The sequence below is a fragment of the Emericellopsis cladophorae genome (assembly GCF_022114955.1).
Source record: "Emericellopsis cladophorae strain MUM 19.33 chromosome Unknown NODE_62_length_120238_cov_116_934538, whole genome shotgun sequence".
NCBI lineage: Eukaryota > Fungi > Ascomycota > Sordariomycetes > Hypocreales > Bionectriaceae > Emericellopsis > Emericellopsis cladophorae.
The window spans coordinates 37,939-53,944 of NW_026250987.1; the positions used below are offsets into that span (position 1 = coordinate 37,939).

The 16,006-nt window shown below is 58.1% G+C and overlaps 7 protein-coding genes across 7 annotated transcripts; 5 read left to right on the forward strand and 2 right to left on the reverse strand.

Moving 5' to 3' along the window:
- Positions 1 to 981: 981 nt before the first annotated feature.
- J7T54_007621 (uncharacterized protein) lies at positions 982 to 2,696 on the forward strand (the record flags this gene model as incomplete). Its single annotated transcript, XM_051509450.1, has 4 exons — positions 982 to 1,422; positions 1,476 to 1,729; positions 1,778 to 1,861; positions 1,910 to 2,696. 4 exons carry the CDS (start codon positions 982 to 984, stop codon positions 2,694 to 2,696), a joined length of 1,566 nt encoding a protein of 521 aa, XP_051359536.1.
- A 294-nt stretch (positions 2,697 to 2,990) lies between these two features.
- J7T54_007622 (uncharacterized protein) lies at positions 2,991 to 3,536 on the forward strand (the record flags this gene model as incomplete). Its single annotated transcript, XM_051509451.1, has 1 exon — positions 2,991 to 3,536. The coding sequence occupies one exon, from the start codon at positions 2,991 to 2,993 to the stop codon at positions 3,534 to 3,536; it is 546 nt and encodes a 181-aa protein (XP_051359537.1).
- Positions 3,537 to 4,570: 1,034 nt separating this feature from the next.
- J7T54_007623 (D-beta-hydroxybutyrate dehydrogenase-like protein) lies at positions 4,571 to 5,395 on the forward strand (the record flags this gene model as incomplete). Its single annotated transcript, XM_051509452.1, has 3 exons — positions 4,571 to 4,997; positions 5,048 to 5,274; positions 5,330 to 5,395. 3 exons carry the CDS (start codon positions 4,571 to 4,573, stop codon positions 5,393 to 5,395), a joined length of 720 nt encoding a protein of 239 aa, XP_051359538.1.
- Positions 5,396 to 5,902: 507 nt separating this feature from the next.
- J7T54_007624 (uncharacterized protein) lies at positions 5,903 to 6,973 on the reverse strand (the record flags this gene model as incomplete). The annotated part of the gene is made up of 1 exon (XM_051509453.1): positions 5,903 to 6,973. One exon carries the CDS (start codon positions 6,971 to 6,973, stop codon positions 5,903 to 5,905), a length of 1,071 nt encoding a protein of 356 aa, XP_051359539.1.
- A 1,663-nt stretch (positions 6,974 to 8,636) lies between these two features.
- J7T54_007625 (uncharacterized protein) lies at positions 8,637 to 9,393 on the forward strand (the record flags this gene model as incomplete). The annotated part of the gene is made up of 4 exons (XM_051509454.1): positions 8,637 to 8,663; positions 8,723 to 8,807; positions 8,882 to 8,984; positions 9,066 to 9,393. 4 exons carry the CDS (start codon positions 8,637 to 8,639, stop codon positions 9,391 to 9,393), a joined length of 543 nt encoding a protein of 180 aa, XP_051359540.1.
- Positions 9,394 to 9,967: 574 nt separating this feature from the next.
- On the forward strand, positions 9,968 to 11,734 carry J7T54_007626 (uncharacterized protein; the record flags this gene model as incomplete). Its single annotated transcript, XM_051509455.1, has 1 exon — positions 9,968 to 11,734. One exon carries the CDS (start codon positions 9,968 to 9,970, stop codon positions 11,732 to 11,734), a length of 1,767 nt encoding a protein of 588 aa, XP_051359541.1.
- A 147-nt stretch (positions 11,735 to 11,881) lies between these two features.
- J7T54_007627 (Sulfate permease-like protein) lies at positions 11,882 to 14,259 on the reverse strand (the record flags this gene model as incomplete). Its single annotated transcript, XM_051509456.1, has 2 exons — positions 11,882 to 13,819; positions 13,870 to 14,259. 2 exons carry the CDS (start codon positions 14,257 to 14,259, stop codon positions 11,882 to 11,884), a joined length of 2,328 nt encoding a protein of 775 aa, XP_051359542.1.
- Positions 14,260 to 16,006: the final 1,747 nt, after the last annotated feature.

Below are 16,006 nucleotides of genomic sequence, written 5' to 3' on the forward strand. Positions count from 1 at the left end.
ACATGAACCAATGCCCGAAGGCCATCGCGCTCAGCCGATCACATATCACATTGGATCTCATCTCATATCGGGCAGATGAATGATCGAAAAGGAACTCGAATCTTGAAATAGCCTCGTCATGCGATCGTGCCTCTTCCGGCATACATGACCATCTTCGTCGCATCTGCTAGCTCGGCGATCCCAATCGAATAAGCTTCAGGGAAGCACCCCGGTGCCACGTCGTTGCTTTTGCCGACCTTTATTACAACTTGCCAATCGCGCTGCACAGCCATGTCGTCGAGGCGCGGCGACTGACGGGACTGAAGATTGCCGATATCACGCCCTCAGGGGTCGAGCCAGATCCCGACCCGGTCGTTGCGGGCCGGCGATAGCTTGGGGGCGGACTGCCTCGAGCCTCGAGCCTCGAGCCTCACGACTAGGCCCTCGGAGGTTTACTTTGCATCCAAGGGCGAGACTGTCTAGACATGTACCGAGTCTGTCAACGTCCTTGGACAGCCGACCTGGCACTGGTTTGCATCCCAGTTGCGCGTCCACATTCACCGGTCGTGAAGACCCCAGAGATGGACTCGTCACGGGAGATCACCGTTGCTTCTGGTCGCCAAGGAGACTCGCCAGGTACCCGATGCATGCAGGTCCCGAGCTGGGCAGATCGACGACGCCCGTGCATTGACTCTCTCCAGCTGACTCCGGTGCGCAGCAGCAGTAGCAGCAGAAACAAGCAGGACCAAATGCCCCGTCGACGACAGCTAGCCCTGCGTAAGCGTCAACGACTTTAGCTTGTTGACACCACCACCGATGCGATCATGCATGCAGAACACATTAGACCTGAGTTGACAGCCGGTACGATGATGCACGCTTCTTTTTAGCAATGTGTGATAAGTATGCCTCTGCCCGTCTTCCATCCTCACGATTCGCTCTTCTACACCAACCCACGACGCTCTTTCAACCCGGCCAATTGTGCTGTCACTCTCGCTTTCTACGATGGCTTCCGCAGGTCCCGTCATGGACAATCTGTCCGTCTTCTATCTTGTTCTCGTTATACTATGGACGTCCATCACCGTCTCCTGCGCAGGCTTCCTCTTGCTCCACCACAAGACATGCGCCCTCCTACGCGTGCGGAACATCCCTCTCTCGTTGGCGGCCTGCGCCCTCCTTCATTGCTACTGGGTATCGGTCCAGCTGGGCTACGCGGTCGGACCCGTCATGCCCGAGGACGCCGAGTACTGGATCATGGGGACGTGGCTACCGCTCGGCATGGGCTTGTTCCACGGCAGTAACTGGCGCTTCCTGTGGGTGGCGGCCCACCAGAAACGCCTTTTGACGGAGGAGCCGGCTTGGAACCAGCCGAAGAAGAGCTGGTGGGAGAAGTTGAGCCACACGGGCAGGGTGATTCTCGTGGTGGGTGCCGGACTCGTGGTTCAGGTATGTTGACTCTTTTTTGTCTTTCGGGTTGGACGGTAGCTGACGACAGACAGATCCTCGTGACGGTGCTCATGTACATCATATCTCGCAAGTGGCACTCGTCATGGGGTATTCCCGGCACGCAAGCTCAGGGCAGTACGCACGACGAGCGGATGCACGACATGGCCCGTGGCTGGGAGTGGTGGCCAACCGTCTTCTGGCAGTGTATCTGGGCCTGGATCGTGGCGCCCATCATCCTCTGGCGCTCGAGGCATATCCGTGACACGCAAGGGTGGAGGATGCAGACAATGGGCTGCTGCTTGGCGAGGTGAGTTCTGGTAGTCTTTGTGCAGATACTCTTCTGACAGTTCTGCAGTCTGCATGCTACGCCCATGTGGCTCATTGCACTGTACGTCCCAGCGATGGAGAAGGTCAACCAGTATTTCATCCCTCCTCAATGGTAGGTCAAATCACTTTCTGCGATGTGGTAAGGTCCTGACACCTCCAGGATCGCCTTATCCATCATGCTCATTGAGATCTTCACGATCCTCCTCCCGTGCTACGAGACTATCCGCCACCGCGCGCAAAGATCAACCGTCATTGCCAACATTGGAAGATGGGAGACCAAGGACGAGGAGCACTACCAGCCATCCGACACCACCAATTCCATCGACTCGTCCTCAAACTCCTCGTCGGGCAGCATGCTCTCCATGGGCGCCCTCGAGCACGTCCTCGAGAGCAATCCCACGCCTCTGCTGCAATTCTCCGCTCTGCGAGACTTCTCCGGGGAGAACATTGCCTTCCTCACGGCGGTTGCCTCGTGGAGGGATATGCTACCTGGTTCAGGGCGCCGCTTGTCCTTCAACATTGCCGAGAAGCTCGTGGAGGATCTCAACCCGAACACCGACGCTGTCTACAGCCATTTCAACCGCGCGCTGCGCATCTACACCGACTACATCTCCCCCAGCGCTGACTTTCAGGTCAACCTGCCGTCCACGATCTTCCGCCGTCTGCACGCCGTGTTCGAGATACCCGCCCGGACCATCTACGGAGAGAAGCAGGGAGCCGACCTGTCGACCATGTGGGACACGCCGCGGTCGATGCCCAGCGATGGGAGCGAGGGCGTGCGGGTGCAGTACTGGGGCACGATACCGGCCGACTACGACGAAGGACTGTTCGACGAGGCCGAGGCGAATATCAAGTATCTGGTGCTGACGAATACGTGGTCCAAGTTTGTGAAGGAGAGGCGCATGTCGATCGCGTCGGACCTGACGGGGGCGCACGCGGTGAATTAGCCTAGTTTATAGCCTCAATCTATCTCTACTCGGCTGAATGTTTAGCTGTCAACATAAAATGCGACTCCAAGCAGGGTGGTTGTTGTAGCTTGAGAGGACAAGTTGTCCCTCCTGTCAAGTACGCCTTTTGTCTGTCAAGGCGCCCTCCGATATCGCTGAGCCGCGAATTTTGCGGGCTTCTCATTTTCGGCTCATAAGATGCTCAGTGAACGACCTGAACTCATCACTCCCTCTTCCCCTGCAGACGCATAAACGCATCCAATCTCAAGAATTCTCATCCGTCGACACACAAAGATGCACACCGCCCCGCTCACCTTCCGCATCGCCGCCCCCTCGGACCCCGACGTGTCCAACGTGCTCACGCTCGTCCGCAGCGCCTACCGCGGCGACGCCTCGCGCGCAGGCTGGACAACAGAGGCAGATCTCCTCGCCGACGAGCGCATCGACCACGCCGGTGTGCTCGCCAAGATCGCCGCCCCCGACGGCGTCATCCTTATGGCGCACGACGAGACGGGCGCCCTCGCCTCGTGCTGCGAGCTCCTCAAGCGACCGGACGGCAAGCTCGCCTACTTTGGTCTCTTTGCCGTGGATCCCACGCGTCAGGCCGGCGGTATCGGGCGGCAGGTGCTCGCCGAGGCGGAGCGCTACGCGAAGCAGGAGTTGGGCGTGGAGAGGATGGAGATGTCGGTCATTTGGACGCGCGACGAGCTCATTGCGTGGTATGTGCGGCGGGGGTATACCAAGACGGAGGAGACGCGGCCGTTTCCCTATGAGCATCTGGTGAATGGCAAGGCGCTGCGTGATGATTTGTACTTTAGCATGCTGGTCAAGGATCTTTGAGGGTGAGAGCGCTGGATGGGATACATCTCGGATAACGGATAGAGGCAGATGGCGTTGGCGCCCCCGAGTCTGACTCCCTGGTGGCTTCGTTGGGAGGGCATTTGTCTTAATAGAGCGTCGTTTGGGGTTTGTTTCTTGTCGAAAGGGTGTGAGCCCGTCATCTATGCTCACCAAGCGCCGTCCAAGATCACACGGACGGATGACTTGGACAGAAAAGGCAGCATCAGTGAGCAACTATAGAGAATCTTCAACGAGCATGCTACGGATATGCAGGCCTAACGCAATAGACAGCGACGAACCAACAACGGCCACAGCCTCGATGTGCACGCCTTGATCCCGACACGACCTGGCACGTCAATGCGATTGATGTGACCTATCACATTCCGCATCTGTCACACCGTCATCCTTTGTGCATACAGCCCCCTTGCTATCCGAGACCATGGTATTATCAGAAGCGGCTGTTTCGACGCGGAAACATACGCCCGGACATCAGCAGAAGCAACACTGTCGGTAGACGTCAGTCAAGCCAACACATATCCACGTGAATCGCCAGAGACAACAAAGAAGCAGGGGGTTGCGCACAAGAGGCAACAAATGGACGCAATGACCAGCCTGCTGCCCGTCCACATTGTCGGGTCGCGAAACGATCGTTGCTTTTTCTGCCGCCCACCAGTCACAGCAAATCTACGTTCCTCACTACACTATTCATGGTCTACCTACTAATCCAGCCCGAGATCCACCGGTCAAGCCCAGTCTCACGCAAAGACAACACAGCACGACCTCGACGCGTTGCGCCCCGTGGCCTGTGCTGGACGGGGCAGCACGCCTGGGCTCAGGATGATGCCCGAGGGCTCTGCGTCCGTGGAACGGACGTGCAGAGGGCTGCTCATAGTGCTGAGTGAGGGGAGATGGGTCGTGCTCCTGTGCGTCGGGGTGGTATAAGTGCTCAGCTCCCTTAAGCCTCGCGCTGGCGCACTCATTTCGCAGGTCCAATAAATATATTCAATCTCTCCTCTTCTTTGCGACGAATCATCATGTCTTCCAAGACGGTCCTCATTCTTGGCTCGTCGGTACACCCGCTGCTCATCTCCTTGACGACTTCGCTGGCGCAGCAGCACACTGTCTATCTGACACTGCCATCCACCGCAGCAGTGCCAGCCGCCCTGTCAGAGAGCTCCAAAATTACTGTTCTTTCACTCGACATGTCCTCGTCTCTGTCCGCCGCAACAGTCGCTCGTCGTATCGCCTCTTCTGTCTCGGGCATCGACATCCTCGTCAACGACGCCGGACTTGGGGGCTCACAGGCCCTCCTCGACGCCATGCGGACCTCAAGCACGTACAAGACCAAAATTGCCAGCATGACAGACACAGTCGTGGTCTTTGCCGACCTGCTAGAGCGCAACGGTGGGAGGGTCGTGTGTCTCGGCACATCAGCCGCCATGATCTCCGCGCCGTGCATGAGTACGTCTTGGGCTTGCACCATGTCTAGTAGCATTCTAACCTGTAGGCAGACAACGCCCGGTTCTCGACAAAGGAGGCGCTGGTCCATTTGTGCAGCGAGATGCGGACGGCACTCGCGCCGTGGGGCGTACCCGTGTCGTGGATCACGGTGGACTGGACGCCCACGAGCGGGCCACTTGTTGTGGCGTCGTCGACGAGACGGGGTGGGACGATGCAGATGAGCGGTTTGGTGGATGAGATTGAGCATGATGGGAGGAGGTCCGGCTGGGACTGGCCGGTACGTGACATGAAGATGCCCCATTGCTTCTGGTCTGATACTCTAACACTCTCAGGGGCGCTTTTTCAGGGGAAAGGAGAGTGATGAGTCCATGGTCGAAAAGGGGGTTCTTGGGTGTTAGGTACGGGCTTTGACACCAGGATGGCGCATAGACAGTATGCCTACGGCATTGGTTGCGTTGCGTTGCGTTGTGAAGATGAACATTTGCTTCTGCAGTTCATGAAGACTTTGAAAGCAAGGGCTTGGTATAAGACTCACATCCACATCCAGGTGAATCAGACACACCTGATGATATTCTCAAGGGGCTTCCCACTACAAAAGCGAGCGAGGCGAGGCCAAGCTCGCCGCCAGGCGCCGCCGGAGGCACCCTAAGGCCCAAATATCTCACAGCTCAGACATGACAATCACAGACACACACACACACACACATACACAAGACATACAAGTGAAGCACACAGATTACAGACATAAAAGTCGACTATTCTCTTCATCTCCTTGGTGTAAAGCACGAGGCTCATTATATACAGTAGAATGCAAATCGGTTGGTCAATACCAAGATCCGCCCATCACCAGAAAAATTTTCCATCACCATGTCTAGTCGGGACCAGACAGTCCCGTCGGGAGCATCTTAGACGCGGCGAGCGACCTTGCCGTGCTTGTGGGCGTGGCGGCGGGCCTTCTTGCTGCGCTTCTTGAGGGCGCAGGTGTCCTGGGTAGGCTCAGGCTGGGCGGCCTCCTCAGTGGTAGGGGCGGCAGTGGCAGTGGCCGAGGGAACGACGGGGGCCTCGGTGGTAGCGGGAGCCTCAGTGACAACGGGGGCCTCGGAGGAGGCAGCACCATCGTCGTTGCCGCCGGTGGGCTCAGCAGGAGCGGCGGTAGGGGCAGGGCCGTCACCGACGGTGGCGGTGCCGGTAGAGTCGATGGCGGAGGAGGCCTGCTCGACGGGGGAGAAGCCGGAGAAGAGGGCCGGGCCGGGGATGGGGTAGGAGTCGGCGGGAGAGTAGATGTTGAAGTGGATGCCCTCGTCCTCGGCGGTGTAGAGCTGGGTGCCGAGGACACCCTCGGGCTGTGCGGAGCCGGAGCCGGTGACCTTGAGGGAGAAGCACTGAGGGTAGTTCTGGGCGCCGTTGAGATCGCCACCCGAGTGGAGGGCGATGATTTCGTGGCGGAGGACGTAGTTGCCCGGGGCGAGGTCGGCGGGGATGGTGACCATCCAGCCCATGCCGTTCTCCTCGAGGAGGCTGTCGGCCATGGTCAGGGGTGCCGAGGAGCCGTCGATGAGGCCAGCCTCGGCAATCTTGAAGAACTCGAGCGTGTTCTTGTCGACCGAGGCGCAGCCCTCGTCACCGCAGTTGGCGAGGTAGTCGATGATCGGGCCCTTGTGGGACTCGGGCCAGGTGTTCCACTGGACAAAGAGGCTGTCGCCGGCCGCGATCTCTGCGTAGCCGCCGGCGTTCTCGGAGCCGCGGTGGCAGATGATGTCCGGGTCCTGGAAGGCGTCGGGCGCGACGAAGCCCAGGTCGGTGGCCTCAGAGGACCAGCCGATGACGGTGGGCGGGTTGGGGTTGTAGGGGAAGTTGGTCACGTCGTAGCCCCTGTAGGAGACGCCGTTGATGACAACGTTCTCCACGTAGCCGTGGGCGGCCACGCCGACGGCGCCAGCCAGGGCGGAGACAAGAGTGCGGGTGGTGGAAGGCATCTTGATAAGAGTTTGTTTGCTTGTTGGAACCGAAGAGCGGTAGTTGAGAAGTGAGTGTTTTTGTTTTGTGGAATGAACGTGACAAGACCGACTAGCGGGTGTAAAAGAAACAGACTTCAGTCAATGAAGTTGCAAGTGAAAGGATAGTGCGAAAGAGCGAAAAACTCGGACCAAGGAGGAGCAGAAGAAGAGAGTGTGCTGAATGAGCCTGGACAGAAAAGAGAGGCTGAGAAACGAGAGGCCAGACGTCTTATATCGTGGGAAGAGCAAGGATGACAGGCGTTGGCAGTTGAGTTGTGGGGGTCCGGTCGCCGTCTGGGCCATGCAGAAGACGAAGACATTGTTGGCGTTTCAGGCACAGCGGGTCACAAGACAGAAGGCTGCTTGAGATAGATAGTATTGCTGGGTTTTGTACGGAATAGTTAATGAAGATGTCGTAGGCTGGAGCTCTCACAGTACATGTGGCTATCAGTGTCTTTGAGACCAAGGAGACTGGGGCCAGCCGTACCGTCGCCATGATCGATGAAGCTGCTCGCGATGTCCGCCATTCTGTGCGTTTCCGTGTCTGCACCAGCAATACGCGTCAAAACGTCCATGTGCGCCCCAGAGTGTCCAAACGCACAACCTCCCGATCCAGCAAGCCACCTGAAACTCCTTTGCCGTCTGTTCTAGCCGCCACATTGCTGCCCTGTTTAGGCTGTTCTCCGAGATTCATGGTGTTGTTCGTTTCGTCCCCCTCGGAGGCGCTCAGGGGCTCGCTCCAGTGCGCGTACTGTTTACTCGATGACAGGGGACGGACGGATCGCTGCCAGACGGTGCAGACCCCCCGGGCTACAGGGGGCTTCAGGCGATGGGTGTCGCTGACCTGTTCACTGGAGGCTGCTTTTTCTGTAATGTGATTGGTGGAAACATGGAGCTAGCCGCTACAGGGGAGCGCCGATGCGGCAATGGGTGGGGCCTCCTCATCTGTCTGAGACGCCTGGCGCCAGAGACCTGGTACTGTAATCATGCATTTTCATCAACATGAGCCTGGAGTCTCTTGGCTGTCGTGGCCAGCGCCAGGGAAGAGGTGCGAGAGATGAGTTGACATATTACTTCTGACCGTCTTATGTGACCAGGAGTCCAGGACAGGTCATAAAAGCTTGATTTGACGGCGAGAGTCCAGGGACGTAGGTTCGTCTGATTAAGTGAGGGAATGATATTGATGCATGTGTTTTGACTCCTCAATACATGGAACATGGAAACATATGGGTCAGTCGAGTGTCGAGGTTGGGCTGCATTTGGTGTTTGTTTGGAACACACACTTATGGCAGACGCAGACTGAGATGGATGGTGTTGTACGGATTAAAGTCGCAAATGTTTCTGGCCGTACGAATAATATCTAACGTATCCGTACCTTACCTTCCTTACCTTACACAAAGTGCCTGGTATGCATAAAACAAGGCAGATAAAGAAAGGCATGGCCTGACCACCTCGTGCCGCAATTTCCCCAAGTCGCGCCTGTTCAGTTTCTTCACCGTTGTGTGTTCACACCGCAACAAATGCCTTCTTCCTCACCTTCGCCTCGTCTTGTCTTGTCTTGACTTGTCTTGACCAGGCTATCCTGCCACCTGTGCCCTGTGGGTCGTTTCCCATCGTCATCTGTCGTTTTACCGCCGCCGAGATGTTCTGCAAACGTCCTGCGACGCGGGTCCATGTCGCCGCTAATATCAAGCTGCAGGAGGCCGAGATGGAGACGGAGATGGACAGGGGCACCAGTTGTTTTACATCTTTGCCATGGCCGGTGTGGGAGGTGGATGTCTGTCAGCGGGCTTTAACTTTGCAATTGCCTATGGTAGGTGCGCCTCTATTATCTCGGTGGACCGGCATGGCCTTGCTTGCGTATAAGGTGCTGACACCTGCGTTTAGCCATGTACAACACTATCAAGCAGCCGATCCAGCTGCTTCACCTACCCAACACACTGGCTGGCGATGCTGCGCTCAGCATCTTCGTCCAATGCATCCTGACCTGGTTTGTCGAGTGGCTGCTCGTGGCAAACGACTTGCGTCGCCATTTCATCCAGCCCATTGCCTTTCTTCCGTAACCCACCAGCTCGTCGCTCAGGTGGCTCCTCTTCCTGGAGCGCAACCCGTCGACGAAGCTGCACAATATTCTGCAGCAAGCTCTACGAGGCTTTCTCATCTGCGTGCCCGCCTTCCTCGTCTTCTGGCCCGTCTCTGTCGGCCTCCTGACCATGGTGGGGGAGAAGCTGGGCGATGACTGGGTTTTTGAGAGGCGGTGGACGCCTCAGGTGTTCAAGGCCATCCTCGGTGGCCTGCTCGGTTTGGTGATCACGCCGGTGATGGCCATGTTCTGGATGGTCAGGGCTGGGTGGGATGAGGAAATGGAGGCGGACATGGTGGTCAAGGAGGAATGCTGAGGGAGGCTGGCGACGCGATCAAACGATTCACGAGCTGACGAAGCAATGCACGACTTGTCCGCATGGATACGAGAGCATTCTACGATAAAGATTAATAGACTATAGCTAATAATGAACATGATATCGATGATGCTGAAGGCGCACTTGCAAGCCTTCTCGGCCGATAGCCACGGACTTACCCTGGAGCATTGACACAGTGATACCTGGTACTCGATGCAGCTTTAAGGTTAGCTTGCAGGACAGTAAATGGAGGCTCATACGTGTATTGTATAATGTAGTTTTTCTGACCGAAACAGTCCCTGAAGACCAGACAACTGCAGCTCAAACAGATGGTCACGTCGACTGCTAGTTATCAAACGAGTGACTCTCAAGGTTTCTAGCACGCGACAAAACACCGACCGAAAGCTAACACCACACGAACAAGATATGTACCCAGATTCATCTTCATTGATAGGCCCTACGGTCACCCAATCCTACCTATTTTCCTTTGAAGGGCGCATGATAGTCTATCCGTTCACTAGGCCCGCACTGGGTTGATCTTCGCAGCTCCGTCATATCGACTACCCTACAACATATGCAGCCTCCGCCGTCAGCCGCAAACCACAACTTCATCCCTAGCAATGAGTCCCTCATCATCCAACTCACTCAATCAGCCTCAGGGCCACCGGACGACGCCGTGATGAGGCTCCCCACCATACTGACAGCTGCCATCCCCGCCTGCCTGGCCATCACACCCTTCTCCCTCCACCCCAACCCGCGCATCCACGCCCAGCGGGAGGCGACCCTCACGGCCGCCGCGCTCAACGCCACCCATCGTCCGTCCTACAACTTCTCCGTGCCCATTGACCATTTCCACAATGACACGCGCTACGAGCCTCACGCCGACGGCACCTTCCCCCTCCGCTACTGGATCGACGACACCCACTACCGACCCGGCGGGCCCGTCATCATGATCGGCTCCGGCGAGCTCACCTCCGTCCTCCGCCTGCCCTACATCGAACAGGGTATCGGCAAGATCCTCGCCGAGGCCACGGGCGGGCTGGCCGTCCTCCTCGAGCACCGCTACTACGGCTCCTCCTACCCCGTGCCCGACCTCAGCCCGCCCAACATGCGCTTCCTCAGCACCGAGCAGGCCCTCGCCGACACGGCCTACTTTGTCCGCCACATCCGCTACCCGGGCCTCGAGCACCTCAACCTCACCTCCCCCACCACCCCGTACATTGTCTACGGTGGCTCCTACGCCGGCGCCTTTGCCGCGCTCCTCCGCAAAATCTATCCGGACGACTTTGCCGGCGCCATCTCCGGCAGCGGCGTGCCCCAGGTCATCGACGACTGGTGGGCCTACCTCGAGGCCGCCCGCCACTTTGTCCACCCGTCCTGCGTCAACGCGTCCGCCGCCGTGACCGACATCTTGGACGCCGTCCTGCTCGGCGACGACCGCGACGCCGTCCGCACCGTCAAGCGCTGGTTCCAGCTCGAGGACCTGCCCGACGACGACTTTGCCTACACCCTCCACTGGGGCCTCATGTCCCTCCAGGCCACCCATTGGGACCCGGACATTGACGAGGCCGACCTCGCCCAGTACTGCGCCGCCATCACCTCCTCTGTACCATGGTACGCGTCCACGCGCACCCTCGGGCCCGAGGTCCGCCGCATCCTGCGTCTCGCCGGCCGCCACGACGGGGACCAACGGGACGAGATGGAGGCCATGCTGCTCAACTTCATCGGCGCCACGCGCAAGACCATTTCCGAGCTCCAAAAATGCGAGCAGGACAACCTCCTCGGCGAGCAGTGCCTGTCCAAGCGCGGCGCCATTGACGACGAGAGCATCCCCCAGGGCATGCTCCGCGCCTGGGCCTACCAGACCTGCACGCAGTGGGCGTACTTTGTCACCGGCACCGGCACACCGGACGGCATGGCCCCGCTCATGTCCCGGCTCGTCACGTACGAGTACGCCACCATGTGGTGCCCGGACGTGTTCAAGATCCCCGCCCAGCCGGACATGGACTCCATCAACAAGTACGGCGGCTTCAATTTCAGTCACTCCCGACTGGCCTTTGTCGACGGTGAGCACGACCCCTGGCGCCAAGCGGGCGTCCACGCCTTGGGCCGCAACGAGGACCGCGAGAGCACCACTGACGAGCCCTTCCTCCTCGTTGAGGGCGGCGTGCACCACTGGGACCAGTTCGGCAGCAAGCCCGACGCGCGCTCCAGTTGGGTGGCTCCCGAGAATGTGCAGCGTGTGCAGCAGGAGGAGGTGAGGTTTGTCAAGGCGTGGCTGGACGAATGGCGCGAGGAGCGTGGCATGGCAAGGGAGGAAGACTTTGGTCTTGAGTTGTAAATATCAACTCCAGAGGAGGTGAATTGCAAGTATATAAGAAAATCAAACATGTTCATTACGTAGAACCCGGATGCCTCGACGGGTCTAGTATGTACGCTCATATGCCCAACGCAAATCCTAAACCAGAGAAGAAATCATACGCTATGCTTAAAACGTCTTTGTCCGTGCATCGATGACGGCGGCCTCGACCGCCTCCTGCAGGTCAAAGTGGAAGAGCGGCCTGTTCAGTCCCTGAACGACCACCTGCTTCGTCCGGAGTTCAGCCCGCAACGGCATCGCCTCAATGTCATTGCCGTCGCTCCTATCCTTCTCCTCCTTCATCGTGGCGTGCTCCCCCATGAGCTCGGCAATGGAGAAGATGGGCTCGGCCTGCCCCTGGCCCTCGCCTGTGCGCATGCCGAAGCCCGCCGCGGCCAGACCTCGCTTCGTCCAGCGGCTCGCAATGTTGGCAAAGTGCCAGTCCACCGTGTCTGGCGCCGTGTAGCGGTCCAGCTGGTTCCGTGTGTCGATGAGTGCCTGCACCGATGTGGCGTCAATGTTGTTGACGGACGCAAAGTCGAGCACGATGCACTTGAGCGTGGGCCGCGTGTCCTCTGACGCGTCAAGATGGCGAGGTGCGGCATCGTTCCAGGGTCGGTCACCAATCTTGCCGAGCTTGGCGGGATCCGTTCGGCGGGTGGCCTTGAAGATGTGCTCGGTGAGGTGATTCAAGTAATGCGAAGCATTGGGGTAGTTGAAGCCCTCGGCGAATCGATACACAAACACGCCAGGGAATGGGTCCTCGACCGCGATCTGACTGTTGGTACCGTCGTCGTGACCCAGAGGCAAAAAGCCGGGTCGCAGGGAGAACTCGTAGTCGGAGTCGCTCTTGGGGTCGCTGCCGAGCATGCCACCCTTGATATCGCCGTCGCTATCGGACGAAGGCGTGCGGCTGCCCTCGTTCTGTCGGACTGTCCTGATCCGCGCACGCCCAAGGAAGCGGCCCTGGCTGAGGAACAAGCGCCAGATCAGGACAACAAATGACGAGGCAATGGTGGTGTACACGCCGTTCTCAATGTTCGTGAAAACAGTGACCAGAACGCCAGCAAAGAAGATGGGCACCTCGTGGGGGGCAACGCGCCAGAACTGGTATACGGTTCGGGGTGGTGTGATGACGTCGCAGACGGCGTGGATGATGACGGCCGCCAGCCCGGCATTGGGAATGTACCAAAAGACGGCTGTCAACGCGTACAGCGCCAGGAGCACGACAACACCAGTGATGACGCCGGCGAACGGGGTGCGGACACCAGCCTTCGACTTGATGGCAGTTCGGGAGAAGGATCCGGTAGCAGGGTAGGCGCCCAGGAAGGGGCCGAGAAGATTGGAGACACCAATCGCCACCAATTCCTGCGAGGGGTCGATCACGTAGTTGTTGACACGGCCAAAGGACTTTGAAATGGCGATATGCTCAATGAGCATAACGATGACCGCCGCGGGCAGTTCGTTGACAAACGCAGATATGATCTTGCTATTCAGTTGCGGCACATCGGCGTGCCTGAAGCCCGAGGGGACGCTGCCAACGACACTGAACATGGGGTCGTCCCTGCGGTTGATGTTGCAGCCGGCGCTGATGCCCGTGTACAACAGGATCACGAACGCAGTGCGGAGCGTTGAGATGAAGAAGTAGATCTTTTGGCGATGGGGCTGCTTCTTCGCCATGTGCGAGCAGCCGCCTCGGACCATGTAGAGCATGACCAGAGCAGACAACCCCAGAGCCGCGTCGAGGGAGGTGTTGGGTAGACCCTTTAACGTGTCAATAACGACGAGGTGAACACCTCTGCCGCGGGTTGAGACGTCCGGGATCCCCATGAGTTTGGGCAATTGGCCAGCTGCGATGGTGACGGCGGAGCCGGTCATGAATGCACAGATGGCGGGAAGTGGGATGAACTCGACAAGCCAGCCCAGGCGCAGAAGACCAAGGGCGACGATGATGGCACCAGTGATGAAGGCCAATGCCGAGGCGATGATGTGTGCGTCGATCTCAGGAAGCTCTTGGCGGGCGCGCACGACAACGTCGCCTGTGACTTGAGACATGACGGCAACAGGCTGTCTCGTTAGCCACGCTCGGCTGTATGGGATGGGAGAAAGCAACTTACACCGATAGTGATGTCCTTGGACGTCGCAAAGAACCAGTAGACGATGACACCCATGAAACTCGAGTAGAGACCATATTCAACATCGAGCTGGGCCAACTGCGCGTAGGCCATGGACTGCGGCACGACGACGGCACCGACCGTGACACCGGCGATCATGTCGCCCAAGAACCACGTGAGGTTGTACTTGCCTATCCAGGAGATGAAGGGAAAGAGGTTGTACACGTAACGTCCAGCGTCGCGCGGCGTAGGCATATGTTTCCTCGCCCAGTCGCTGACACTGGGATCCGTCTCGGCGTAAGGATCCGCATTGGCGATGGGGGGGATAGGCTCCTCGGGGCGCGAGGCGTCGATGCCCAAGATCTTGGCCATGCGGCTCTTGACGTTGGCCATTGTGATGGTAATGAGGGCTCGCCGGTGAAGATTGAAGAGGAGAAGGAGAGGAAGGGAGGAGGGACGGCAAGGAGACAAGTCTTGCGGGTGACGTTGTCAGGACCCTGGCTAATGAATGGAGCTGTATCCAGATGCCGGCGAGTGGGCGCAGGAACTCAATTCATGTGATGACAGGGACGTGAGATCGTCTAATTGATCGCCAGGCCAAAACCAAACGGGACTGGCCAAAAGAGACTCCTGACAGGGGACGGCACCAGGTGTTGAATTGAAGTCAGGGCTGGATGGGTCGTGGGAGGAGGGAGAGGCGAGAGGCGGAAAGGCGAGAGGAAGGATGGAAGTCAAACATGATATCAAAGCTGATAAATACTGTGAGACCTGGATCGGGGTCGTCGCTCGAGTTTCTCTCACCTTGGGCGCCAAGGCCCATAGAGCCACGCAGATCCGGTGCCTCCAGGGCGTGTCCTCCGCGAGAGTGTATGGGAGGGAGGGTCAGCGTTGGGACCATGGGCCCGAGCCCAGCCAACGGAGAAGCCCCAGGATTGCGTGCTTGCGACCAGTGACGACTGCTTCTGCGGTGTCTGCTCGCGGCACGGGGCTGCGTTTGGGGTGAGATACACCGTCGATTGCGCCATCCGCGGCAGGACCAATCAGAGTTCGCGGAACGGGTGGCGCCCCATTACATCTGACGAAAGGCGCGCGAGCTGGGTTGGGGGGATGGCAACTGCGGGACAGTGAGAGCATCACGATGATGCCTTGTGGTGGAAGAGACTGGAATTGGCGGCGTTGAAGAGTTTTCGAGTCCCGTCCTCCGGAGCAAAGGGAAAGTTCGTCGAGATCTTGATTGATAGTCAGGGCAAGGACCATGCACCTCATCTGCTCTTGCAGCTAGGGACGAAGCTTGTTTGCGGCGGTCTTTTCATTGGCTGCGCCCGGTTTGGCAGCGATGCGTCTGTGCCCTGCCCTGCCATACAGTGGACTATGCCCCAGTGCCCGCCCGCACACAGCCTGTACGGATACCTGCTCCGCAATCCGCGATTCCGCATAGCGAGCACGCTTCGCTGCTTCCGTCGCTTATCTGCTCGACTACAATTACTGCCTCCCTCGATTGCTAGCCCCTTGAAAAACGTGTCTTCAATCATTCGACCTGAATGCTTGTCGACGTGACCTCAACATGGTGTTCCGCATGACACGTCGGTTGTTCAACTAGTAGTGGTGCAACAGTTTCGCAGACATGGGACGCACGTTCATGTTGTCTGGTTCATCACTTGTTGTACCAACCTCGTCGGAGACTGGGTCTTTGGTGACTCGTTACACCTGCAGGCAAGATGATGGCGCCAGCTCACGACAGAAGGGTTTGCAGCCGTCTTGTCTCTCCAGCGAAGATGCTGATCAAGATTCATGCTTCCTTCTGCTTTCCGATCTGTCTTGTTTCAAACGTTCGGTCCGTCCTTGTTGATGCCAGCTCCAGCATCGCCCATTTATCTGCTGGTCTTGCATATGGCATCCACGTAATTACCGTGAACACTGAGCTGAACACTGACTGGTCAAGGCTAGTAGTATCGCATCTCAAGTCTATTTATTGCCTGCCACATAGGCTTGAGCCTTAAGCCACCTGCCTGTTTGCTAATTCGTTGAAGGGCAACAGAACCAGCGCGTAGTTTTCAAATCTCGGCGAAGTTATTACAACATCGCATCCCAGTCGAAACGCCATCGATGGATGATGGTCACTTGCTAGGGCTCTTTTCCA